This window comes from Salvelinus fontinalis, chromosome 12, assembly GCF_029448725.1.
Source record: "Salvelinus fontinalis isolate EN_2023a chromosome 12, ASM2944872v1, whole genome shotgun sequence".
NCBI lineage: Eukaryota > Metazoa > Chordata > Actinopteri > Salmoniformes > Salmonidae > Salvelinus > Salvelinus fontinalis.
In genome coordinates, this window is record NC_074676.1 from 40,484,954 (window position 1) to 40,511,795 (window position 26,842).

Genomic DNA, 26,842 nt, shown 5'->3' on the forward strand with positions numbered 1-26,842 from the left:
TCACGTTGTCCTCGGAGATCGAGATCACCCAGTCCTCTGGTTCGGTGGGGGCCCTCACGCACAGTACTGTGTTGTTATTGTCAAAGCGTGCATAAAATGCATGAGTTTGTCTGGAAAAGAGGCATCATTTGGCGTATCACAGCTGGGACTTCCTTTGTAATCCGTAATAGACTGTAGCCCCTGCCACATGCGGCTGGCGGTGGAGCCTGTGTAAAATGATTCCACCTTATTCCTGTATTGTCCTTTTGCTCATTTGATGACTCTACAGAGGTCATAGTGGGACTTCTTGTGCTTGTTCCTGTTTTCATATGCAGCCTCAGGGTTGTCTGGGATAGCCCTGTGTGCAGTAGCCATGTTCTTTAGTTTAGAGCCAATCTCTGTGTTAATCCAAGGCTTTTGATTGGGGAGGCAGCGAACCTTCACTGTGCGGACAATGTCGCTGATGCATTTCCTTATGAAGCTAGTGACGGCTGTGGTTAGCTCGTCAATTTTATCGGCAGTGTCTCCAGAACATATTCCAATCAACACTAGCAAAGCAGTCTGTAGCATAATCTCTGATTCTGATGTCAATTTCTCAACAGAGCGAGTCACACTTACTTCCTGTTTGAGCTTCTGCCTGTAGACAGGAAGCATGAGCATGGAGTCATGATCTGATTTGCCAAATGGCGGACGAGGGAGGGCCTTGTATGCTTGTTTGTGAGTAAACTAACAGTAGTCTCAGACTTTATCGCCCCTAGTGGCGAAGGAGACGTGTTGATGAAAGTTGGGCATCACGTGTTTTAATGACGTGGAATTAAAATCTCCGGCGACAAGAAAGGCAGCCTTCGGGTTCACGTTTTTCTGCTTGTTTATAGCCTCATACAGTTTGTTAAATGCCAGCCTGTTATATTTCTTGTCCTGAGGTAGAATGTAGACAACAGTCACGATAACAGCTGAAAACACCCTTGCGAGGTATGAAGGGTCGACATTTTACCATCAGGTATTCCAAGACCGGTGAACAATGAGTCGAGATTTCCACTGCGCTCGAGTCAGCACACAATTTGTTGTCGATGAAGAGACAACCCTCTCCCCCTCTCGATTTCCTTAATCATTTCTTGATTTTGTATTAATCATTTCTTTACAACACATTCAACATATCACACTAACCAAACAACAACAAACAAAAAAACACATGTAAACACATGACACCATTTTCCTCTCTCCTATTTTGACTTATTCACATTTTAATACTTTCCTTTTCTTTGCACAATTTGATCCTAAAAAACATTTGAAATACAAATGTTGCATATATGGATTGTCCTGCAACAGAATTTTAAGAGCAATAAATAAATAGAGTTTAAGTAACGGACACATCTCAACATCAACTGTTCAGAGGAGACTGCGTGAATCAGGCCTTCATGGTTAAATTGCTGCAAAGAAACCACTACTAAAGGACACCAATAAGAAGAAGAGACTTGCTTGGGCCAAGAAACACGAGCAATGGACATTAGACCAGTGGAAATTTCTTCTTTGGTCTGGAGTCTAAATTTAAGATTTTTGGTTCCAACCACCGTGTCTTTGTGAGACATGGTATACGTGAACGGATGATCTCCGCATCGGTATTTCCTACCGTAAAGTATGGAGGAAGAGGTGTTATGGTGTGGGGGTGCTTTGCTGGTGACACTGTCTGTGATTTATTTAGAATTCAAAGGCCCCCCTAACCAGCATGGCTACAACAGCATTCTGCAGCGATATGCCATCTCATCTGGTTTGCGCTTAGTGGGACTATCATTTGTTTTTCAACAGGACAATGACACAACACACCTCCAGGATGTGTAAGGGATATTTTACCAAGAAAGAGAGTGATGGAGTGCTGCAATAGATGACCTGGCCTCCACAATCACCAGACCTCAACCAAATTCAGATGGTTTGGGATGAGTCAGACCGCAGAGTGAAGGAAAAGCAGCCAACAAGTGCTCAGCATATGTGGGAACTCCTTCAAGACTGTTGGGAAAGCATTCCAGAAAAAGCTGGTTGAGAGAATGCCAAGAGTGTGCAAAGCTGTCATCAAGGCAAAGGCTAGCTACTTTGAAGAATATTAAATATATTTGGATTTGTTTAACACTTTTTTGTTACTACATGATTCCATATGTGTTATTTCATAGTTTTGATGTCTTCACTATTATTCTACAATGTAGAAAATAGTAACAATAAAGAAAAACCCTTGAATGAGTAGGTGTGTCCAAACTTTTGACTGGTAGTGTACAGTCGTGGCCAAAAGTTTTGAGAATGACACAAATTATAATTTCCACAAAGTTTGCTGCTTCAGTGTCTTTAGATATTTTTGTCAGATGTTACTATGGAATACTGAAGTATAATTACAATTATTTCATAAGTGTCAAAGGCTTTTATTGACAATTACATGAAGTTGATGCAAAGAGTCAATATTTTCAGTGTTGACCCTTCTTTTTCAAGACCTCTGCAATCCGCCCTGGCATGCTGTCAACTAACTTCTGGGCCACATCCTGACTGATGGCAGCCCATTCTTGCATAATCAATGCTTGGAGTTTGTCAGAATTTGTGGGGTTTTGTTTGTACACCCGCCTCTTGAGGATTGACCACAAATTCTCAATTGGATTAAGGTCTGGGGAGTTTCCTGGCCATGGACCCAAAATATCAATGTTTTGTTCCCTGGGCCACTTAGTTATCACTTTTGCCTTATGGCAAGGTGCTCCATCATGCTGGAAAAGGCATTGTTCGTCATCAAACTGTTCCTGGATGGTTGGGAGAAGTTGCTCTCGGAGGATGTGTTTGTACCGTTCTTTATTCATGGCTGTGTTCTTAGGCAAAATTGTGAGTGAGCCCACTCCCTTGGCTGAGAAGCAACCCCACACATGAATGGTCTCAGGATGCTTTACTGTTGGCATGACACAGGACTGATGGTAGGGCTCACCTTATCTTCTCCGGACAAGAACTTTTCCGGATGCCCCAAACAATCAGAAAGGGGATTCATCAGAGAAAATTACTTTACCCCAGTCTTCAGCAGTCCAATCCCTGTACCTTTTGCAGAATATCAGTCTGTCCCTGATGTTTTTCCTGGAGAGAAGTGGCTTCTTTGCTGCCCTTCTTGACACCAGGCCATTCTCCAAAAGTCTTCGCCTCTCTGTGCTTGCAGATGCACTCACACCTGCCTGCTGCCGTTCCTGAGCAAGCTCTGTACAGATGGTGCACCGATCCCGCAGCTGAATCAACTTTAGGAGACAGTCCTGGCGCTTGCTGGACTTTCTTGGGCTCCCTGAAGCCTTCTTCACAACAATTGAACCGCTCTCCTTGATGTTATTGATGATCCAATAAATGGTTGATTTAGGTGCAATCTTACTGACAGCAATATCCTTGCCTGTGAAGCCCTTTTTGTGCAAAGCAATGATGACGGCACATGTTTCCTTGGGGGTAACCATGGTTGACAGAGGAAGAACAATGATTCAAAGCACCACCCATCTTTTGAAGCTTTCAGTCTGTTATTCGAACTCAATCAGCATGACAGAGCGATCTCCAGCTTTGTCTTCGTCAACACTCACACCTGTGTTAATGAGAGAATCACTGACATGATGTCAGCTGGTCCTTTTGTGGCAGAGCTGAAATGCAGTGGAAATGTTTTTGGGCGATTCAGTTCATTTCCATGGCAAAGAGGGACTTTGCAATTAATTGCAATTAATCTAATCATTCTGGAGTATATACAAATTGCCATCATACAAACTGAGGAAGCATACTTTGTGAAAATGTATATTTGTGTCATTCTCAAAACTTTTGGCCACGACTGTATATACTAGGCGGTGTCAGAGCACAAAAAATTGTCAAAGACTCCAGTCACCCAAGTCATAGACTGTGCAATCTGCAACCACACGGTAAGCGGTACTGGAGCGGCAAATATAGGTCCAAAAGGCTCCTTAACAGCTTCTACTCCCAAGCCATAAGAAGACTGCTGAACAATTAATCAAATGGCCACCCGGACTACCCCCTGTATATAGCCTCATTATTGTTATTTTATAGTGTTATTTTTTATTTATTTTTTATGTAATATGTGTGGCTGTGTGGCTCAGTTGGTAGAGCATGGCGCTTGCAACGCCAGGGTTGTGGGTTCAATTCCCACGGGGGGACCAGGGTTCAATTCCCACGGGGGGACCAGGATGAATATGTATGAACTTTCCAATTTGTAAGTCGCTCTGGATAAGAGCGTCTGATAAATGACGTAAATGTAATATATTAAAAAATAATATATATATTATTATTTATAAATGTTTTACTTTAGTTTATTTAGTAGATATGTTCTTAACTCTGTTTTCTTAAAACACCATTGTTGGTTAAGGACTTGTGAGTTAGCATTTCACAATAAGGTCTACTACACCTGCTGTATTCGGCACATGTGGCAAATACAATTTGATTTGATTTGAACATCAGATCGGCAGTTATTTACCCCAATTCTGGCTTCAACTTTGACTTAAACTCAACTGTCCTGGGCTCTTTCTGTAATTCCAACCCAATTTTTGGGGTATCCAAGAGGAAACCATGGTGTTACAGAGGCAGGAGAGGGCTAGAAGCTATTGTGAATTCCATGAAAGTAGACGATGTGAGATGGTCCTCCCGCTTTTTAACATTCAGAATGTAAACAATATAAATGACAATGGCTCCAACTACAAACTAAGCCTCTTAATGTCCGGAAATACTTCTATAATAAGATCAATGAAATGATCCCTACATTTAAATGGAATTCAAAGCAATCCCCACATCACCTTAGAGAAATTAATTATGTCAAAATATAAAGGAAGCATGGCACTTCCAGATATTAAAACATATTACATATCATATGTAACAAGAAAAACGTGGCACTGGAATTACCCAGCAAAATAACACCCCTCTTAGTTAGCAATTGAAGGAAAAATGTCCCACCACTTGCTACTTAGATTGATAGCATACGGAATACTACCTGAATATCTGAAAGACTATCCAAAAATATCTGCTTCTTGGAATGTTCTTAAAATTGTTGGAAATAAATTAGAAATCTCCTTTTGCACCTCCTTTCAAACAAATATCTGGAGTAATTCCCACATATTAATTAATCACAGACTGGTATTGTGGAGATTGGCTACAGATGGGAGTTTGGACCGTGTCCGATTTGTATAAAGATGGTCAAATTATGGGTCTGAATGAACTAAAGGATATGACCAGCTTTACCGACCATTTTAGAATAATTCAGATTGTACAGGCAGTCAAGTCAGTAGATAGAACAATTAAATTTAAACATGATTTGAACAAATTGGAAAGTTTCATAAAGCATGTTCGTTCCAAAAAACACCTGGCTTCTAGAGTGTATAAATTCTTAAAAGTAGAAAACAAGGGGGCTACACCTTCCCTTAAGAGAGAAATGGAGTAAAGATTTGAAGATGAAAATACAATAAATTGAATGGAAAAATATGTGCCTAAAACACAAATGGTTCAATATAATACGGAAGTTTACATACACCTTAGCCAAATACATTTAAACTCAGTTTTTCACAATTCCTGACATTTAATCCTAGTAAAAATTAGGTTAGGTTAGTTAGGATAACCACTTTATTTTAAGAATGTGAAATGTCAGAATAATAGTAGAGAATTATTTATTTCAGCTTTTATTTCTTTCATCACATTCCCAGTGAGTTCAGAAGTTTACATACACTCAATTAGTATTTGGTAGCATTACCTTTAAAATGTTTAACTTGGGTAAAACGTTTAGGGTAGCCTTCCACAACCTTCCCACAATAAGTTGGGTGAATTTTGGCCCAATCCTCCTGAGACATATTTGTAGGCGTCATTGCTCGCACACCTTTTTTCAGTTCTGCCCACACATTTTCTGTAGGATTGAGGTCAGGGCTTTGTGATGGCCACTCCAATACCTTGACTTTGTTGTCCTTAAGCCATTTTGCCACAACTTTGGAAGTATGCTTGGGGTCATTGTCCATTTGGAAGACCCATTTGCGACCAAGCTTTAACTTCCTGACTGATGTCTTGAGATGTTGCTTCAATATATCCACATAATTTTCCTCCCTCATGATGCCATCTATTTTGTGAAGTGCACCAGTCCCTCCTGCAGCAAAGCACCCCCACAACATGATGCTGCCACCCCCGTGCTTCACGGTTGGGATGGTGTTCTTCGGCTTGCAAGGCTCCCCCTTTTCCTCCAAACATAACGATGGTCATTATGGTCAAACAGTTCTATTTTTGTTTCATCAGACCAGAGGACATTTCTCCAAAAAGTACGATCTTTGTCCCCATGTGCAGTTGCAAACCGTAGTCTGACTTTTTTATGGTGGTTTTGGAGCAGTGGCTTCTTCCTTGCTGAGCGGCCTTTCAGGTTATGTCGATATAGGACTCGTTTTACTGTCGATATAGATACTTTTGTACCTGTTTTCTCCAGAATCTTCACAAGGTCCTTTGCTGTTGTTCTGGGATTGATTTGCACTTTTCGCACCAAAGTACGTTCATCTCTAGGAGACAGAACGCGTCTCTTTCCTGAGCGGTATGACGGCTGCGTGGTCCCATGGTGTTTATATTTGCGTAGTATTGTTTGTACAGATGAACGTGGTACCTTCAGGCTTTTGGAAATTGCTCCCAAGGAGCTGATTTCTTTTGATTTCCCCATGATGTCAAGCAAAGAGGCACTGAGTTTGAAGGTAGGGCTTGAAATACATCCACAGGTACACCTCCAATTGATTCAAATGATGTCAATTAGCCTATCAGAAGCTTTTAAAGCCATGACATCATTTTCTGGAATTTTCAAGCTGTATAAAGGCACACTCAAGTGTAGGTAAACTTCTGACCCACTGGAATTGTGATACAGTGAATTATAATTGAAATAATCTGTCTGTAAACAGCTGTTGGAAAAATGACTTGTGTCATGCACAATGTAGATGACCTAACCGACTTGCAAAAACTATAGTTTGTTAACAAGACATTTATGGAGTGGTTGAAAAACGAGTTTTATTGACTCCAACCAAAGTGTATGTAAACTTTCGACTTCAACTGTATATTTAATAGTACTTACTGGATTCCATCTAAAATGTACAAGGCAAAAATGACAACCGATAGCAAATGTTGAAGATGTACAGTGCGTTCGGAAAGTATTCAAACCCCTTGACTTTTTTTCACATTTTGTTACGTTACTGCCTTATTCTAAAATCGATTAAATAGTTTTTTCCCCTCATCAATCTACACACAATAACCCATAATGACAAAGCAAAAACAGGTTTTTAGAATTTTTTCCTATGTATAAAAAAAACTGTGGCCTAGAGTTTTTTACACTATGGTTGCACATGTGACATGCTTGTAGAAATTAGGTAAAACGGATTTAAGTTTGCCTGCATTAAAGTTCCTGGCCACTAGGAGCGGCGCTTCTGTATGAGAATTTTCTTGTTTGCTTGAGTGTAGTATTAGTACCGGCATCAGTTTTATGTGGTAAATAGACGGCTACAAAAAAAAATAGATGAAAACTCTCTTGGTAGATAGTGTGGTCTACAGGTTATCATGAGGTACTCTACCTCCGGTCGAGCAATACCTGGAGGCTACCTTAATAGTAGACATCACGCATCAGCTGTTATTGACACATAGACACACACACCCAGCCCTCGTCTTACCGAACATAGCTGTTCTGTCCTGCCGATGCACAGAAAACCCAGCCAACTGTATATTATACATATTTCAGCCATGTCTTAGTGAAACTTAAGATATTACAGTTTTTAATGTCCTGTTGGTAGGAACGTCTCGAACGGAGCTCATCCAGTTTATTATCCAGTGAATGCACATTGGCCAATAGAACGGATGTTATAGGCGGGTTCAAAAGTTCTTGTCGGTTATAAGTTTGTTTGATAGGCCCAATCTTACTCAGGAAAATGTCTTTCTTCCTTTTAGGACCTGCATTATTGTTTTTCTGGATACACTGCTAGATCACATAACTTCAACTGCTTCAAGCCCATAGGTCCATGTCATTATGACAGGCTACAAGTCTGGCTATGCCACCAAGTGTCATCTACAAACACCAACATAACCCTTCAGAACCCTCATAGAACCCCCTACAAATTCACAGAGAATCCTGACAGAACTCAAACAAAACACTTTCAGAATCATCACAGATCCTTGTTAGAACCGTCACAATCAAACATTTCTCAGGTCCGTCACTGAACCCTCTCAGAATCCACATAAAAAACCCATATAGAATCCTCACAGAATGCTCCCAGAACCATCCCCAAACGCTAAGGGAACCCCTGCGCCGCTGAGCCGAGCGATGAAATTGAAGAAATCACAGCCATTATTTGTAGAATGTTTTCTAGTCTGATAGCAGATGTTGGGGCTGAAGGGGAAACCGTTTAAGGTCTGTGATTGATGATTTGGGGGTAATGAATCAAGCTTGTAACCATTTCAAAGAGCTGTCAGACAGGCCCTTCTTCCACTTGAGCACAGCTGGGGGAACAGTACTGCAGAAACCAGGAGCAGTCCTCTCCTCAGTCCTCTCCTCACCGCCTCACTTCCCCTGGACACTGGGAAAGACATTACAGACAGGACAGTGAGGAGAGATTTACAGTACAGGAGGAGCAGTGGGGAGCAGAGGGGGCTGCTGACTGGAGTCTCTTGCCCCTCTTAGGCAACCTGAGAGCCCCAGGACGGAACTCAGCTGACCCCTGGGCAGAGCTGAGCTGAGCTCTTTCAAGTGGAGCTCTCAGCAGAGCATTCAGCTGTCATTGGGATTTTTCATGAGCCTCTCTCTCACTGTTACATTGGTGATGTGAATCACCGTCCAACAGGACTGTTTTCTGATGCTCAGACCGCAACGTCAGACACATTTAGACTTCTACAAATACTAATGGGCTGGCACACACACCCGCACACACACACATGCGCACACACACCCACACACAAATCACAAGCCACAGAGCCTGCTCTCTCACCTCCACTCAAGTCTTATAAAATCTTCTCATGAAGTCTCAATACTATTCTTTGTAAGAAATAGCATTGTATTCAATAACGAAACATTTCAAGTGGAACTGACAGAGTTTTAATTACTTTGCAGTTATGAAACAAACAGACCATCATAAGAACAGTCATGAATATCAAATTCCCAGTTTATGCTTCAAAACCAACTTCATGTGAGGTTTTAAAAATAGGTTCTATTTGACTAAAAATTCCATGACGTACAGTAAGACATTGTTGGCAGAATAGATGGATGCAGTTCAATGCATGATTCATATAATTCACCAATACATTTCTTGGTAGTCCCAAAAATATTGCTATTAGGTTGTAAATCACAGCTGTCCTGGTACATTGTTTGCAGCCTCCACCCATTCAGGATGCACTGGTTCTGTTTCAATGACTCACTATTTTGAACAGAAACGGACAAATGTAACTAAGGCTGGGAATGTCAATACAATCAAACTAGCAAGGGCAATGATCAAAAGTCAGTCATAACGTAGCTAATAGGGCTGGCACACACACAAGCAAGTATAAATGAGTCAATGGTTGATTCATCTACTTTATGAAATTACAGCCTGATGCGCTGGGATTGGTGAATTGAACTTCAATTAGCTGTTTTCTTGTGTCCGGTTTACAGCGCGCAGCGGATGAAAAGTGTACGGACACATGCCACAGGCCTAGCTAGGTTAATAAAATGTTGCAGTCTGGCTTCAGTTTTTAAGCTTCACAATAAATAACCAAAAAACTAAACCTGCAACAAAACGCCATGCAAAGAAGAAACATGTAGGCCTATAACAGCAACATTTGAACAGTAGGCTAGCTATTCAACTACAATACATTTTGAGTGCACCATACAACAATGCTGTATTCAACCGCACCAGTGATACATGCAGAGGGTGGTGCGGTCTGCCCAACGCATCACCGGGGGCAAACTACCTACCTTCCAGGACACCTAAAGCACCCGATGTCACAGGAAGGCAAAAAACAGGAAAGGCCTGTTCACCCCGCTATCATCCAGAAGGCGAGGTCAGTACAGGTGCATCAAAGCTGGGACCGAGAGACTGAAAAACAGCATCTATATCAAGGCCATCAGACTTAAATATTTTTCGATCTAATATGTATATATTCCTTAATTCCATCATTTTAATTTTAATGTGTGTATTGTTGTGAGTTGTTAAATACTACTGCACTGTTGGGAAAAAAATGTTTTCGCTACACCCGCAAAAATTTCGCTACACCCACAATAACGTCTGCTAAATATGTGTATGGGACCAATACAATGTGATAAATGGACATTGTAAAGAGCCATATTCGTCCCTAATAAAACAATGGCTAGTTTGGTTCGCAGTTGCACGTTTTTTGCAAACACATATGTTATGTCTATTTTTTTCAATATGGCTTTTGTGCTGATTGAGTTTGACAGCCCTAGGCTAGCGTACCAATTTATGTAGCTAGCTATTTTTTTAGCAAGCTAAACGCGCGGAGCCTAACGTTAGCTAGCTAGCTGCTGGGAGTATGCCATGTCATTGAAGGAATTGAGTGAGTGACCGACTTTTCGCCTCATACAATGCATTCGGAAAGTATTCAGACCCCTTGACTTTTTCCACATTTTGTTACGTTACAGCCTTATTCTAAAATTGATTAAAATAAAACATTTTCCTCATCAATCTACACACAATACCCATAATGACACAGTCAAAACAGGTTTTTAGAAATTGTACCAAATGTATAAATGTAAAAAATAAATCCTTATTTACATAAGTATTCAGACACTTCGCCATGAGACTCGAAATTAAGTTCAGGTCCATCCTGTTTCCAATGATCATCCTTGAGATGTCCTACAACTTCCTTGGAGTCAACCTGTAGTAAATTAAATTGATTGGACATGATTTTGAAAGGCACACACCTGTCTATATAAGGTCCCACAGTTGACAGTGCATGTCAGAGCATAAACCGAGCCATGAGGTCGAAGGAATTGTCCGTAGAGCGCCGAGACAGGATTGTGTTGAGGCACAGATCAGGGGAAGGGTACCAAAAATGTCTGCAGCATTGAAGGTCCCCAACAACACAGTGGAAGAAGTTTGGAATCACCAAGACTCTTCCTAGAGCTGGCCACCCGGCCAAACTGAGCAATCGGGAGAAGGGCCTTGGTCAGGGAGGTGACCAAGAACCCGATGGTCACTCTGACAAAGTTCCTCTGTGGAAATGGGAGAACCTTCCAGAAGGACAACCATCTCTGCAGCACTCCACCAATCAGGCCTTTATTGTGGAGTGGCCAGACGGAAGCCCTCATCCTTTATAAAACCCTCTTAGGCCTCACCCCCTCATCTAAGAAACCTACTGCAGTCCTCATCCTCCACATACAACACCAGATCTGCCAGTCACATTCTGTTAAAGGTCCCCAAAGCACACATATCCCTGGGTCGCTCCTCTTTTCAGTTCGCTGCAGCCCAGCGACTGGTTCGAGCTGCAAAAAACACTCAAACTGGACAGTTTTATCTCCATCTCTTCATTCAAAGACACAATCATGGACACTTACTGACAGTTGTGGCATAGTCATTTACAACAATAACAATGTCTACACTGTATTTCTGATCAATTTGATGTTATTTTAATTTACAAAAAATGTGCTTTTCTTTCAAAAACAAGGATATTTCTAAGTGACCCCAAACTTTTCAACAGTAGTGTGTATATAAATGTGTGTGTGTGTGTATATAAATATTTATTTTTATTGTGTTGTTTAGTAATAAGTACTACAACATTTGTTTTTTTTGTGTTTTGGTTGTTTCTGTTTTGTTTCAGGTTTGTGGTGGAACCCTGTTCTTAGAGGGGGGGTGATGTCCCTCCCACTCTGTCTGCTGGGTTCCCCTGTTTGGTAGTCTGCTTGTTGCAGAGCTGGGGAAGATGTCAGCTGATGTGGTACACCTGGGCAGGCTTGACCTGCAGGCTATAAAGGGTAGCACATCAGCCAACTCTCTCTCTTCCCTGACTGGCAGGCTGGCTTCCACCACCTTTTGGTTTTTGTTTTGTTTTCACCCTCTCCACTCATCCACACTGCACATACTACTGATCCTAAAGACGTCCACAGCTGATGTTACATTTTTGTACTTATTACTATTTAGTTTAATAAATGTATTCCTTTTTACATTTAAGTAATGCGTGGTCTCCCTTTGTTGTTATGAACTATAAGCCAGGTCATAACACTATAGAATGACTTATTATATGTCATTCCCAAACATTCTATGAATTTATGAAAACGTGAAAATGACCATATGTAAGTGCTCGCTTCTCAGAAATTGTAAAAAATATTTTTTAAAGTGTCACATTCTTCCTGGGGGTGTATATGAACAGATTTTAATAAGATTTCATGTTGCTAAAACGCTGTCAGTTCCACTTTAAAGGACAATCAAGGCCAACCCCCTTGGCAGCATAAATAATGTACTGTACTGTAAATCACAAACAGCACAAAACAGAACATTCTATTTTTCAAAACCCTCTCTGATTGGATGATCAGTTGTCAAAACAAAAGCTTGTTGCTATGAAAATCCATTTAATTTGGTCAAAGGGAACATGGCTGAGCAAAGACCTCGAGTTGATTCGGCACATTTTGTGAATTAACTTTGTTTGTCTTTCAGGCCTGTACACTGGCTCCAGCACCCCCCATCACAGTGTCTCTGTGGAGCTCCTCTCCCCAGGACCAGCCCCCACCACTGGCTCAGCCTCTGCCCCTGATCTGCCCCCCAGGCAGTCCCGCCTGGAACGGGACCTGAGCAGCCCGCATTCTCTGTCCCCTATGTCCACCATGGAGAGCACACGCGATGGGTGAGTTCCCTACTATACATACACTACTGTTACATGTAGTTCATTATACACACACTCAGTTGTGTATACCCTTGTTCAGTGGCATCAATTCAGCTAAACCTAGGGTATGCCATGTGGGTTGTGGGGGGGTTAGAAGTAGAAGCTTATTTACTGCATTTCTACACAATTTAAAAACTCTAAAATGCTATTTGGAGAACAGCAAAAACGAACAAAACTGACCCCATCTATTAATTATCACCGTTAAGTTTAACGGTAGGTTGAACGGCATACACAATGTCATCCACTGCTCAATCTCATGATAAATTGACTCATTTGCTTGTCTCATTTGCTTGTGGAATGGCGCATACAGTGCAACGTGAAATAGATGCATAATACACGCTATGAAGTCATTACAAGGCCAAGTTAAAATGCCGACATCCATAGGCGGTTTTCCTGCTGTAGCAAACTGGCTCAAATGAATATCTTACGTCTGTATGACGTCGATCTAGCCTGGAGAAGGGAATTATTGACCAAAATTTTCCAGTGGTACTAATCCAATGATAAAGACAGTGAATATGCACACACTCACTGCAGATATGTTGCTTATGTTTCATTTAAAGTTGACTGGATGAAATGTGTTTATAAAAAGAGTACATTTTTCACTCTGATAATAACACTACGCCGCTCAGACATGCAGTGTTCAGAACTGTCTGTTTTGCTCACAGTGATTGAGTTATATTATTAGCCTAAATTATGACTATGCAATGTACTCATCACATTAAGAATAGTAGACTATCTTACATTAGTCTGTAAATGTGATGATATGCATGCAATTATAAATGTGCAATTTTATGGTGAATAAATAGCTTTCCCAAACTTTAAACTCACCTGATAATTAATGGATGAGGTCAATTTTGTTTGTTTTTGCTGTTCTCTAAATAGCATTTTAGAGTTTTTTTAAATTGTGTAGAAACTTCCCCAAAAATCCTTCACACCCCTCAACACACTGTATTCGGATCACAGGTCACATACTTATAGTAATACGATTGTCAAATGCATTGCACGAACACGCACAAAGACACACACAGTCATACTCTATCTTACCTTTACACGTGATATTATTAGTATACCCATACATTTCTGTAGCTTCAGGCTTATAATAATGTCCAAGTTTAGGCTGATGAAATAGTATCTGCCTCCAGAAGGGCTCTGGGTCAGTGGTCAGCTGAACTACCTCTGGGATGTGATCGTCATTACAGGACAGTTGTGTTGTCATCACTGTGGGACATTACAATGTCTTCATCGATATGATCATGCTGATCCCAACACAGTGTGGGGACACTTGGGAAATATAAATTATTGTTCTGTTGTGTGTCATCCAAAATCAGTACAATCCCTATATTAGTGCAAAACCCAATCATTTTAGCAGTCTTAATCAAAACCCATGCACCGTGTCCCAAATGGCACCATATTGCCTATGTAGGGCAATTATTTTAACCAGCGCCATAGGGAACCCCATAAGGCTCTGGTCAAAAGTAGTGCACTACAGTATGTAAGGAATAGGGGTCAAAAGTAGTGCACTACAGTAAGGGGTCAAAAGTAGTGCACTACAGTATGTAGGGAATAGGGTAGCATTTTGGAAGCGACCATAGCAATGAACCTTCAGATAAAGCATGGAGGTCAGGATGAGGTCACAATGATGCAGCCATTAAGATCCACTCTATTTCTGGCATTGTGTCCAATGATCCACAGGTCCAATTGAGTCCCTGCTGGGGGTCACAGAGGACTCCCAATGACCTAACAGTTTGGCCCACGATTATACAAAGGTTTCAAAGATAAACTGTCAGAGCAGTGTGGTGCTGCCTCTTGTGTTTTTGTGTAGCTCATTAACAGCACTTAACCTTTTAGTTCTTTAAACATGTACTCCATGTTGATTTAGCCCTGTCCTTGCGAACTGTTACCACTTTTATTTGGCATGGCACACAACAGTGTGTCAACTAGTATTTATTAGAGGCAAAGTTCTAACCAGATTCTCTTTTTAGAAATACATGTTGGCTAGAAAATAACAATATAGTGGTATAATACTACAATACCTATTGTCTTTTATTATGTAGAATGATAGGACACTACTAACCAGGTTCCCCAATGTTTAGTATAGAGATGCTATGCTAACAGCGCCAGCTACCGTCTGTTTGATTAGAGAGGCACTGAGTCCTGCTGCAGATTAACAAACACATTTCACACTCTGGTTACTCACTGTCACTCACTCACTGGGTTTACTTCAGTTCCTCTGATCAGGTCCAATGTTTCCTCTCTCTCTCTCGCTCTCTCGCTCTCTTTCTCTTAGCATGTTTCCTATTAGTGTCTATGAGAACCAGCAGAGCACAGTAACAAAGCCAACATGTCGCCAGGAGGTTTTGTGTGTACTGTACAAAACAATGGGGTGAAAACCAGAGAGAGAAAGAGAGCATTAAAAAACATTGGGAGGCAACATTGGGAGGCAACATTGGGAGGCAACATTGGGAGGCAATACATAAGAAAATCAACTCAATCTCCATGTCCAAAAAAGAAACATAGAAAGAAGGAAGAAAGAAAACACTCTGTTCAAAGACATTTCCCCACACCAAATTACATTCAGTTACATCATCATATAATCAAGCATTGCAAAAATGGTTACAAAATAATTGTTTTACTTAGATTGGTGTGTGTGTGTGTGTGTGTGTGTGTGTGTGTGTGTGTGTGTGTGTGTGTGTGTGTGTGTGTGTGTGTGTGTGTGTGTGTGTGTGTGTGTGTTTAAATCACACAGTTACCTTGTTAATGTGTGCATTAACAAGGTAAAGTATAAGAAACACACATGATTACTTGTGAATTTGGCGTGAGACATGGTGGACAGGTCCGTTTCCAGCATAAACAGTGAGAAAAGCAGACATGGTAACCGTAGCAGATGTAAACGTGCTGGAGCTGCAATGGGTTGTCATGTTAGACCTGGTACTTTCTGGAAAGTGCTGTGTTTTTTCAAGCATTAACAGCAGGAATAGAGCTCTGTAGAATTACAATGTGGTCTCAGGACTTCTTGGTACGTAGTACTACTTACAATTACTGCTACTTGGATAGAGACAGAAAGTGAAAAGAGCGTGCTGAGGATATTGTAACACCAGTTACACTAGAACAGAGACACACGCTCACATGCACACACACACACCACTATGATGAGATACTGGATGTGAGACAGGATCTATTTTCCAGCAAGGTTGATGAAGTCCATCTGAAATAGACCACTGTGAGTGTACAGTTTCCTTACAAATGAAAATAAAGAGCCAGCTGGTAAGACACAGGCTATAAGTGATCGCTCTGGTTCAGGTCTGTCCGTTTGTCCACCCAGCGCTCCTATCTGTGCGTCTGTGATGCCATGACAGCGTTTCATTACAAGAATTGCAGCAATTTGTGCATTTCATCAAATTGGAATATCTAACCATAGAAAACGTACAAATGTCTAACCTGAATATTTTTTTTTACAAATGTCTAACCGAAGAAAATGTACAAATATCTAACCGAAGAAAATGTACAAATATCTAACCGAAGAAAATGTACAAATATCTAACCGAAGAAAATGTACAAATATCTAACCGAAGAAAATGGACAAATATCTAACAAAGAAAATGTACAAATATCTAACCGAAGAAAATGTACAAATATCTAACCGAAGAAAATGAACTGCATTCGGTAACTGGACTACTTTATCAGCCCATCTAAGACAGAGAGACAGCTGTGCCAGGACCTACAACAAGCTGGGTATGAAACGTCTACTTGCATTTGCCTGAAGGTGGAGCATTTGATTACATGTTTAAATCCTTGAGTATACAGGCTACTGCCAAAGTCAATAGCAACGCCACACTTGTTTTTCCCAAACGATTTAGCAGGACATTAAACATTTTGACAAAATGATCTAACTAACCTGACTAGCGCTGCAGCAGCCTCTGACCTCATAGCTAAATGTGTTTACCCTGGCTCAAATAGGCCATTTAGAGTCATTTTACTTTGTAAATACCAGTGTCATTTTTCTGACGCAAATATTAAAATATGCCAGTTAAAATACGTGATCTGTGCATGCGCATGAAGGTCGGTGCAGGAGCTAGAGACACTTGGGGGGTCTCTCACAGACGTGCCCATTCTACAGTTGGTGAAGGCTTTAGCTGTAACGGTGATGGGTGGTAAAGGATGTCATTCAGTGCCTTCTATAATGGTCTTTTTCCTGTGTATTGATATTAGAGCCCCTCTGGAAATATTAGTTTGACCTGGTTTGGTACCTTGTGAAGCACAAGGAACTGTGATTGACACAATCTAATTGAATTAGAGTGTCTGCAGAGACATCATTAACAGATAATGTTCTGAGGGGAGACAGTCATCTGCAGTACAGTCAGCGATTAACTCAGTGCCATCAGTCCTTCCATCTTTCCATCAATTATCACCCCTAAATCATCTGCACAGAGTATCAATCTCCGAAGTCAAACAAAAACATTCCATTATAGTCATTACTTCAACTGGCCGTGGTCAGAGCCAAAAATAAGACTCTGGTCATGGTAGTAGTAGGCCTAGTCGTAGTTTTGTGGTCCAACTTGGTTATAAACACAAATTACTGCCTTGGCCTAAATGGTTTATTCAAAGAACAATTCAGACAATTCAATGTCTAAATTATCTTACAACAGATGGCATTTATGGAGTGTTTCAGTGTTTCCTACAGTGTTTTCTGCGGTTAGCTCAATAAAACTAACAGATAGCTTATATGGGCCCAGGAAAAGCTCCTTGACTGCTTAGGTTTGGGCCGTAGGGTTAGGTTAGCTCAACGCGGCCCATCTCTCACGCTTGGCTTGAGCACGCTAACCAGAACCAGGCGTGTTTCCACCATCCCGCGCCAAGCCACCCTTGCCAATCCATCAGAGGGGCTTAACAGCGGGCCGCCGAAGGGGGACGGACAGGGGAAAGGTGGGTCTGATCCATTAACGGACGGGGGGAAGGGGGGTCTGATCCATGGTCACTAGTGGGACAGGAAGGGCAAGTGATGGAAGACGAACGAGGAGCAGAGCAGCTCTCCTCATGGATCTTCATTCAGAGCAGCTCTCCTCATGGATCTTCATTCAGAGCAGCGAGCTGTCTAAATTTTTCTTTCCATCTTTCCATCCCCTCATCCCTCCCAGGTGGCGCAACAATCTAAGGCACTGCATCTCAGTGCTAGAGGCGTCACTACAAACCCTGGTTCAATTCCAGGCTGTAGCACAACCAGCCATGATTCGGAGTCCCATAGAGCGGCACACAATTGGCCCAGTGTCGTCCAGGTTAGGGTTTGGCCGGAGTATGCCGTCATTGTAAACAAGAATTTGTTCTTAAAATGTGCCTAGTTAAATACAAATAAATAAAAAAATCCCTGAGGACAGAACCAAGCCTTAGAAGACAGATCCTAGAACAGTGAAGGATTGCATCACTGCCAATTGTATTTTTGTCTTCTTATAGACTGTATATAACCAGACAGAGTATCCAGTTCTGATAACGTCCATGTCCCTCCATACACACCTGCATGTGTTGTAGGAATGTGAATACGTTTGGTTGGATTGTTTTGGCCCGAGGGTGATGTTACAGTGTCCAGGTTGGAATGTGTAGTCTTGAGCCGTTTGGTCTGTCCTAAGAGTTCTGAAGCCAAGCTTATTGCAAGGCTCAATCTATGTCTGCTGAATCAAATCGTATTCCCGGAATCATGTTCACTTCAACGTATTGCATTGAGTTATATTCACTCAGTCATATAAGTCAGTATTATTCCTAAGTCAGGTAAACGGAGTCCTATTCCCTAAGTCAGGTAAACGGAGTCCTATTCCCTAAGTCAGGTAAACGGAGTCCTATTCCCTAAGTCAGGTAAACGGAGTCCTATTCCCTAAGTCAGGTAAACGGAGTCCTATTCCCTAAGTCAGGTAAACGGAGTCCTATTCCCTAAGTCAGGTAAACGGAGTCCTATTCCCTAAGTCAGGTAAACGGAGTCCTATTCCCTAAGTCAGGTAAACGGAGTCCTATTCCCTAAGTCAGGTAAACGGAGTCCTATTCCCTAAGTCAGGTAAACGGAGTCCTATTCCCTAAGTCAGGTAAACGGAGTCCTATTCTCTAAGTCAGGTAAACAGAGTCCTATTCTCTAAGTCAGGTAAACGGAGTCCTATTCCCTAAGTCAGGTCAATGGAGTCCTAGTCCCTAAGTCAGGTAAACGGAGTCCTAGTCACTGAGTCCTATCCATTGTACTATTGCTAGTAAGCTGTGTCAAAGATGCTCTGGCTGAGTGATTCAAGCAGTGAGTTCTCTCAAACATTTGCCCCTCAGTTATTTTACACTCACTCTCTTCCCCCTTCAATCTTAAACGCTGACCCCAACATCTTACCCATAGCCCTCATCATTGATCTGAAACCCTCACCCCAACATCTCACCCCTAGCCCTCATCATTGATCTGAAACCCTCACCCCAACATCTCACCCCTAGCCCTCATCATTGATCTGAAACCCTCACCCCAACATCTCACCCCTAGCCCTCATCATTGATCTGCAACCCTCACCCCAACATCTCAACCCTAGCCCTCATCATTGATCTGAAACCCTCACCCCAACATCTCACCCCTAGCCCTCATCATTGATCTGAAACCCTCACCCCAACATCTCACCCATAGCCCTCATCATTGATCTGAAACCCTCACCCCAACATCTCACCCCTAGCCCTCATCGTCCATCCTGATCTCAGTCAATAACCTATCTGGTAGCAGTCACTCTGTCAATCGACCTAGAAGTCAGGGGTCAACCACACTCTCACAACAGAAGAAAGGGTAAGGGGTGGCTAGCTGGCTGGCTGGAAAAAGGCGGTCAAGAGAGGAGGAGGAGGAGGAGGAGAAGGAGGATGATCAGGGAAGGTGAATACCAGGGGAGAAATGTATACTCTGTGCAGCATATGAAAGATTCCCCTCATTCCTTGAGCCTGAGCGCAGGCGGCAGCTGGCAGTGATTAGCTTATGATTCACTTTAGCTGCACATAGAGGCTGCTTGTAAAAATATGAACAGTATAACTGTTTCCTGAGTTTGTGCTGACAGCACCTCCTGGGGGAGTGCCGCTCTCTGCAGAAACACATGGCGGCAGCGCTGGTCCGTGCCAGCGGACGGATTAACCATGATCGCCGCTAGCTTGGGGCCGCGCGAAGTGCTAATGCTATGCAGGGAGAAAACGTTGGTCCGACACTGCGTTGGGTGTCTTCAGTGGAGAGGTGTGTGGCTCTCTAAGCTCAAGAGGCAGCAGAGAGAGGGTTTGTAGCTGAAAAAAGAGAGGCCTGAGTCCATGGTTAATACATGGATAGGTTCCAAATAGATAAATATTATACGGTCACACTCTAAATAACACATATCTATCACTTTTTTTTTTTTTTATCCTTTATTTAACCAGGTAAGTTCCATTGAGATAAAAAATAAATAAACTTCTTCAAGGGAGCTGTGCCTGTAATCCCCTAGTCCAAGTCCTGTCTAAGCGGGGGCAGGGGAGGGCTTTCAGAAGGTCATACCAAGGATCATTTAGTGATTTGATTTAGAATTTGAAGACCCCTTGAAGTAATAAAAAAAAATATTTGATGAAAAAACAATTGGTGCTTTACTGCTATTAGCCCGTACAAACACATTGAATAATAGTTTTGTAGGCCAAATCGTTCGGACACTACAGACGATTTTGTGAGAGTACCAATTTTCAGGATGTCTCATGATCTAACAAACACCACTCTGGCTCTGTCACCTGTCATAGTGCTACATAGGCGGAGGCGGTGGATTGAGACGCATCCAATGCAAAAACACACATATCTCTAGTTTAAACTGACACATTTTTATGGGATGTTTTTTTACTATGCTAATTGAATTTCCGCGGGGGCATGGACATCGATCTTAGGGGTTATTAATTTGTTCCTGTGGAGTGTAGAAAGTGTCTACCAGGTAGCGTCTTAGCACTGGGTGGTACTGATTTTGTCACTGAGCTAGCTCTCTCACAAGGTTAGAGCTACGTCATCTGAGGACTCTTCACAGAGCTCGTACTGCAAACCACATGCATCCATCCACGGCACATAGTAACACAGCAACAGTTTATGTGTTGGCATTCCAGAAATGCAACTGGAAGAGGGTACCAAATGGCTGTGAAATATTTGTGAGGAAATTAGGCCTCTCGCTTATGGAGGGGTTTATATCTATCTGATCTCGACTGTAATTGAAGAATGGAAAAGAATGTGTGTCTTTGGAGCAAAGAAGAAGACCAATTTGGTTGAAATGCACTCAAAAGGCAGGATATGATCTCACCCAGAGCCAGACTTTACACTCTATTGATACTCGTACTGTAGTCATATTCTTCACATCATTGATACTCGTACTGTAGTCATATTCTTCACATTATTGATACTCGTACTGTAGTTATCGTCTTCACATTATTGATATTCGTACTGTAGTCATATTCTTCACATTATTGATACTCGTACTGTAGTTATCGTCTTCACATTATTGATATTCGTACTGTAGTCATATTCTTCACATTATTGATACTCGTACTGTAGTTATCGTCTTCATATTATTGATACTCGTACTGTAGTCATATTCTTCACATTATTGATACTCGTACTGTAGTCATATTCTTCACATTATTGATACTCGTACTGTAGTTATCGTTTTAACATTATTGACTGTACAACAACGAAATACAAGGGGAGTTGCATTATAGCTCTGAATATAAGACTGGATAGATGGATGACAAGTGATGGTTCCTGTGACATTATTTACAGAAGAGGATGTGGTGTCCTACACTCTTAGAAAAAAGGGTTCCAAAAGGGTTCTTTGGCTGTCCCCATAGGAAAACCCTTTCTGTTTCCAGGGAGAACCCTTTTTGGTTCCACATAGAACCATTTTGGGTTCCATGTAAAACCCTCTGTGGAAAGGGTTATACCTAGAACCAAAAAGGGTTCTTCAAAGGGTTCTCCTATGGGGACAGCTGAAGAATCCTTTTAGGTTCTAGATACCACCCTTTTTTCTAAGAGTGTATTGACAATCTGCTTTCATAACGAAGTTAAATGAAACCCTCTCAATTCCATAATATTTTTTTTCATGTTGATTGCAGGTTTTTCCAATGTCCTAACAGCGTAACTACAGATGCCATATCTTACTTTGAACATCCTGTTGTTGCAGGACACAGCAGGAAATGCAAACTTTGTAGTTTCCTCTTTAACATTTCAGACCTGAATTGCCCTAATGAAAAATGTATCAACCCCTACAAAAAATGTCCATGAATTATAATCTGCATAATAATTCACATTTCCTGTTAATGCAGGATTATTTTCCTGCTGTAGCAAACTGGCTCAAATTCAAATCCTACGTCTATATGGTTCTAATTGGAAAGGTTGTAAAAAACATCCCATCTGTTAGTTATAACTCTGATTTAAAAAGCAATTCATCCCACTTGTTGTTGTTTTCCTTCCTCTCTGAAAATTGGTGCGCTCAATGCAAAGTGTGACTCTTTGAAGTGTACCCTGAAGAACAATACACTCCACAGATCTTTTGGGTATTGGCACAGTCTCGTCTAGTTGGAGCTATTCTGCTTAACATTTATAAAGATTTGTTTGCACACATCTGTGTCTAATACCACCACGGACAAAGCTTCATTTATTTAATCGCAATCCAGAAAGCCTTGGTTGTTGCTCGCCCGCCCCGAGCAGTTGGGGTACGCTATGTCACAAACAAGTCATGCTCATATGCCTAAACACGAATAGGCTTTCTCCTCCGAGGCCACAAGGCACGGGGGGCTTTCAGTAGAATGCATGCTCTGGTGTTTGTTGACTTTAGATCATATGTGGTAGATGGAGGATTGTGGGAAGCTGAAGTTTCCATTCCCCCGACAACACACAGTACAGCATACTATTAGGGCCGTTCAAGATCCTTTAACTGCTCCAGTGTGTTGGTTAGATACGTGTTGCTTAGTACATAGCACTTTGATCAAGCAAGACGTTTGATTAAAATAAAAATATGAAACCACAGTTGTCAGAGTGTATAAATAATAAATCATTGTATTTATGCACTTCAGCATCTGATCATTTCAAAATATGGGGAAATTAGACAATTAATTCTCTCTCTCTCTCTTTCTCTCACTTTCTCTTTATCTTTCTCTCTCTCCTCCAGCGTGTCAGGTCCTCTCCTCTCCCCAGGGATGAAGGGTACAGGCACTTCCCCTTCGCCTCTGGAGAAGCAACAGCAGCACCTCCACCCCCACCACAAGCCCTACTCTCACTACCACCAGCAGGCTGCCAGCGACGGTAAGATCAGACCAGCACAGTCTGTCCTCTCTCAACCCAAGCTAACCAACAGGCCAATTTAGTTGGCTGGAACCCTCCGAGCATTGGTTGAATACAGAAATGTATACACTGAGCGCACAAAACATTAGGAACAATATTAAGAAAGGTGAGTTGCACCCCCTTTTGCTCTCAGAACTGCCTCAATTTGTTGGGGCCTGGACTCTCTATACGGTGTCGAAAGCGTTCCACAGGGATGCTGGCTCATGTTGACTCCAATGATTCCCACAGTTGTGTCAAGTTGGCTGGATGTCCTTTGGGTGGTGGACCATTCTTGATATACACGGGAAACTGTTGAGTGTGAAAACCCCAGAAGCGTTGCAGTTCTTGACACACTCAAACTGGTGCACCTGGCACCTACTACCATTCCCCGTGCAAGGCACATAAATATTTTGTCTTGTCCATTCACCCTCTGAATGGCACACATCCACAATCCATGTCTCTCCTCCCCTTAATCTGGAGACTCATCTCCCTCACTAACTTTAAGCACCAGCTGTCAGAGCAGCTCACCGATCACTGCACCTGTACATAGCCCATCTTGTAAATAGCCCATCCAACTACCTCATTCCCATACTGTTATTATTATTTTTTTTGCTCCTTTGCACCCCAGTATCTCTACTTTCACATTCATCTTCTGCACATGTATCACTCCAGTGTTTAATTGCTAAATTGTAGTTATTTCGCCACTATGGTCTATTTATTGCCTTACCTCCCTTATCTTACCTCATTTGCACACACTGTATATAAACTTTTTTTTCTATTGTGTTATTGACTGGAGGTTTGTTTATTCCATGTGTAACTCTGTGTTGTTGTTTGTGTCGCACTGCTTTGCTTTATCTTGGCCAGGTCGCAGTTGTAAATGAGAACTTGTTCTCAACTGGCCTACCTGGTTAAATAAATAAATAAAATCTACACTAATTGAAGTGGATTTAACATCAATAAGGGATCATAGCTTTCATCTGGATTCACCTGGTCAGTCTGTCATGGAAAGAGCAGGTGTTCCTAATGTTTTGAACACTCAGTGTATAACACAACTGACTCAACTTTCTGTCATGTAGGATAGATAATGCAGTAGTTCTATGTAATAGATTTCTGTCTGCAACTCTCTGAACACCCCATTTCCACTTTTATGGAACTGACACAACTTTCTTTCGTGTGGAATAGAGAAAAGTATCAAATACAGTTGTAACTGCACCGTTTAAAACATTCCATTCCATTGAATAGGCCTAAGCCTCACACTTTACCACCATATGAACATGAAAGGACACAAGGGGAGGAAGCCGTGTCGGAGAATTGGGACGCGGCCCATGGATCTGTTAGAGTGTTTGGAGTTGAGAAGATTGCAGTTAGCGAGACAGCAGGAGAAACCACAGGCAGGAACCTCCTCTGCTCTGAATTAGCCAACAAAACACTGCCTTCTGTAGTCAGCTGTCTCTCTCTCTCTCCGAGCTCCACTAAGGCTGCTCTAGCTAGCTGTCTCTCTCTCTCCGAGCTCCACTAAGGCTGCTCTAGCTAGCTGTCTCTCTCTCTCCGAGCTCCACTAAGGCTGCTCTAGCTAGCTGTCACTGCAGACCCGCTCCCTAATGCCTTAAACACAACTTTCCCTGTTAAAGATCTACGCATGGACGTCTGTCAAACCGCGCTGTGGTCAGAGAGTTGCGTGAAGTGCTCCAGAAATGGCTGCTTTCACATTATCATGACTCCCGTGGTCTTACTTGAGTACAAAAATAGAAGGGGGACAATTGACAAATGCTACCACGGAGGAACTGGAAGAGTTAGCACGCTAACACAAATGTAGCGTTATAATAGCGCGAAGCCACACAATGTTTCAAGTTGATGTATGGAATCAGTTTACAAAAGTAATCACTCCGTATTGTTTGGTCACAAGGAATGCCCCCTACAGACACTTTTCTTTCCCCTCCCCTCTTGACCCGATAGAAATAGAATGACTGAAATTGGTATTCCCATTGGACCTAAGTCTATAGTGCCTTGCAAAAGTATTCATCCCACTTGGTGTTTTTCCTATTTTGTTGCATTACAACCTCTAATTTAAATAGATTTTTATTTGGATTTCATGTAATAGACATACACAAAATAGTCCAAATTGGTGAAGTGAAATTTAAAAACAAATTGCTTGTTTAAAAAATTTATAAAAATTTAATTAAATACGAAAAAGTGGTGCGTGCATATGTATTCACCCCCTTTGTTATGAAGCCCCTAAATAAGATCTGGTGCAACCAATTACCTTCAGAAGTCACATAATTAATTAAATAAAGTCCACCTGTCTGCAATCTAAGTGTCACATGATCTCAGTATATATACATCTGTTCTGGAAGGCCCCAGAGTCTGCAACACGACTAAGTAAGGGGGACCACCAAGTAAGCGGCACCATGAAGACCGAGGAGCTCTCCAAACAGGTCAGGGACAAAGTTGTGGATAAGTACAGATCATGGTTGGATTATAAAATATCTGAAACTTTGAACATCCCACGCAGCACCATTTAAATCCATTATTAAAAAATGGAAATAATATGGCACCACAACAAACCTGCCAAGAGAGGGCCGCCACCAAAACTCACAGACCAGGCAAGGAGGGCATTAATCAGAGAGGCAACATAGAGACCAAAAATAACCCTGAAGGAGCTGCAAAGCTCCACAGCCGGAGATTGGAGTATCTGTCCATAGTACCACATTAAGCCGTACACTCCACTGAGCTGGGCTTTACGGAAGAGTGGCCAGAAAGAGCCATTGCTTAAAGAAAAAAATAAAGAAACACGTTTGGTGTTCACCAAAAGGCATGTGGGAGACTGCTCAAACATATGGAAGAAGGTACACTGGTCAGATGAGACAAAAATTTAGCTTTTTGGCCATCAAGGAAAACGCTGGTGCAAACCCAACACCTCTCATCACCCCGAGAACATCATCTCCAAAGTGAAGCATGGTGGTGGGTGGCAGCATCATGCTGTGGGGATGTTTTTCATCAGCAGGGACCGGGAAACTGGTTAGAATTGAAGGAATGATGGATGCCGCTAAATACAGGGAAACTCTTGAGTGAAACCTGTTTGTCTTCCAGAGATTTGAGACTGGGACGGAGGTTAGAGCTTCCAGCACGACAATGACCCTAAGCATACTGCTAAAGCAACACTTGAGTGGTTTAAGGGGAAACATTTAAATGTCTTGGAATGGCCTAGTCAAAGCCCAGACCTCAATCCAATTGAGAATCTGTGGTATGACTTAAAGATTGCTGTACACCAGCGGAACCCATCCAACTTTAAGGAGGTGGAGCAGTTTTGCCTTGAAGAATGGGCAAAAATCCCAGTGGCTAGATGTGCCAAGTTTATAGACATACCCAAGAGACTTGTAGCTGTAATTGCTGCAAAAGGTGGCTCTACAAAGTATTACCTTTGGGGTGGTGAATAGTTACGCATGCTCAAGTGGTCTTTTGTTGCAGCGGCAGGCCCCTCCCTCCCCATCCCTGTGTAACGTGTATAATAATGTTTTTTATTTAGTTACAGCAGCAATAGGGCCACCCTGAGATAGCTAGATTAAATATTGTGTGTCAGAGGAGAGGAGGGAATAGCATTTCAGTTTTTTTGTCTTATTTCTTGTTTGTTTCACAATAAAAAATATTTTACATCTTCAAAGTGGTAGGCATGTTGTGTAAATGAAATGATACAAACCCCAC

General features: G+C 41.9%; 1 protein-coding gene across 1 annotated transcript in view; it reads left to right on the top strand.

Moving 5' to 3' along the window:
* Positions 1-26,842, top strand: part of LOC129867409 (zinc finger protein GLIS1-like) — a 157,375-nt gene that overhangs the window by 128,543 nt on the left and 1,990 nt on the right. Inside the window, exons 8-9 of the mRNA XM_055940787.1 lie at positions 12,612-12,798; positions 22,989-23,122. Of these exons, the coding sequence (XP_055796762.1) occupies positions 12,612-12,798; positions 22,989-23,122 (321 nt within the window). The remainder of the gene's footprint in view (positions 1-12,611; positions 12,799-22,988; positions 23,123-26,842) is intronic.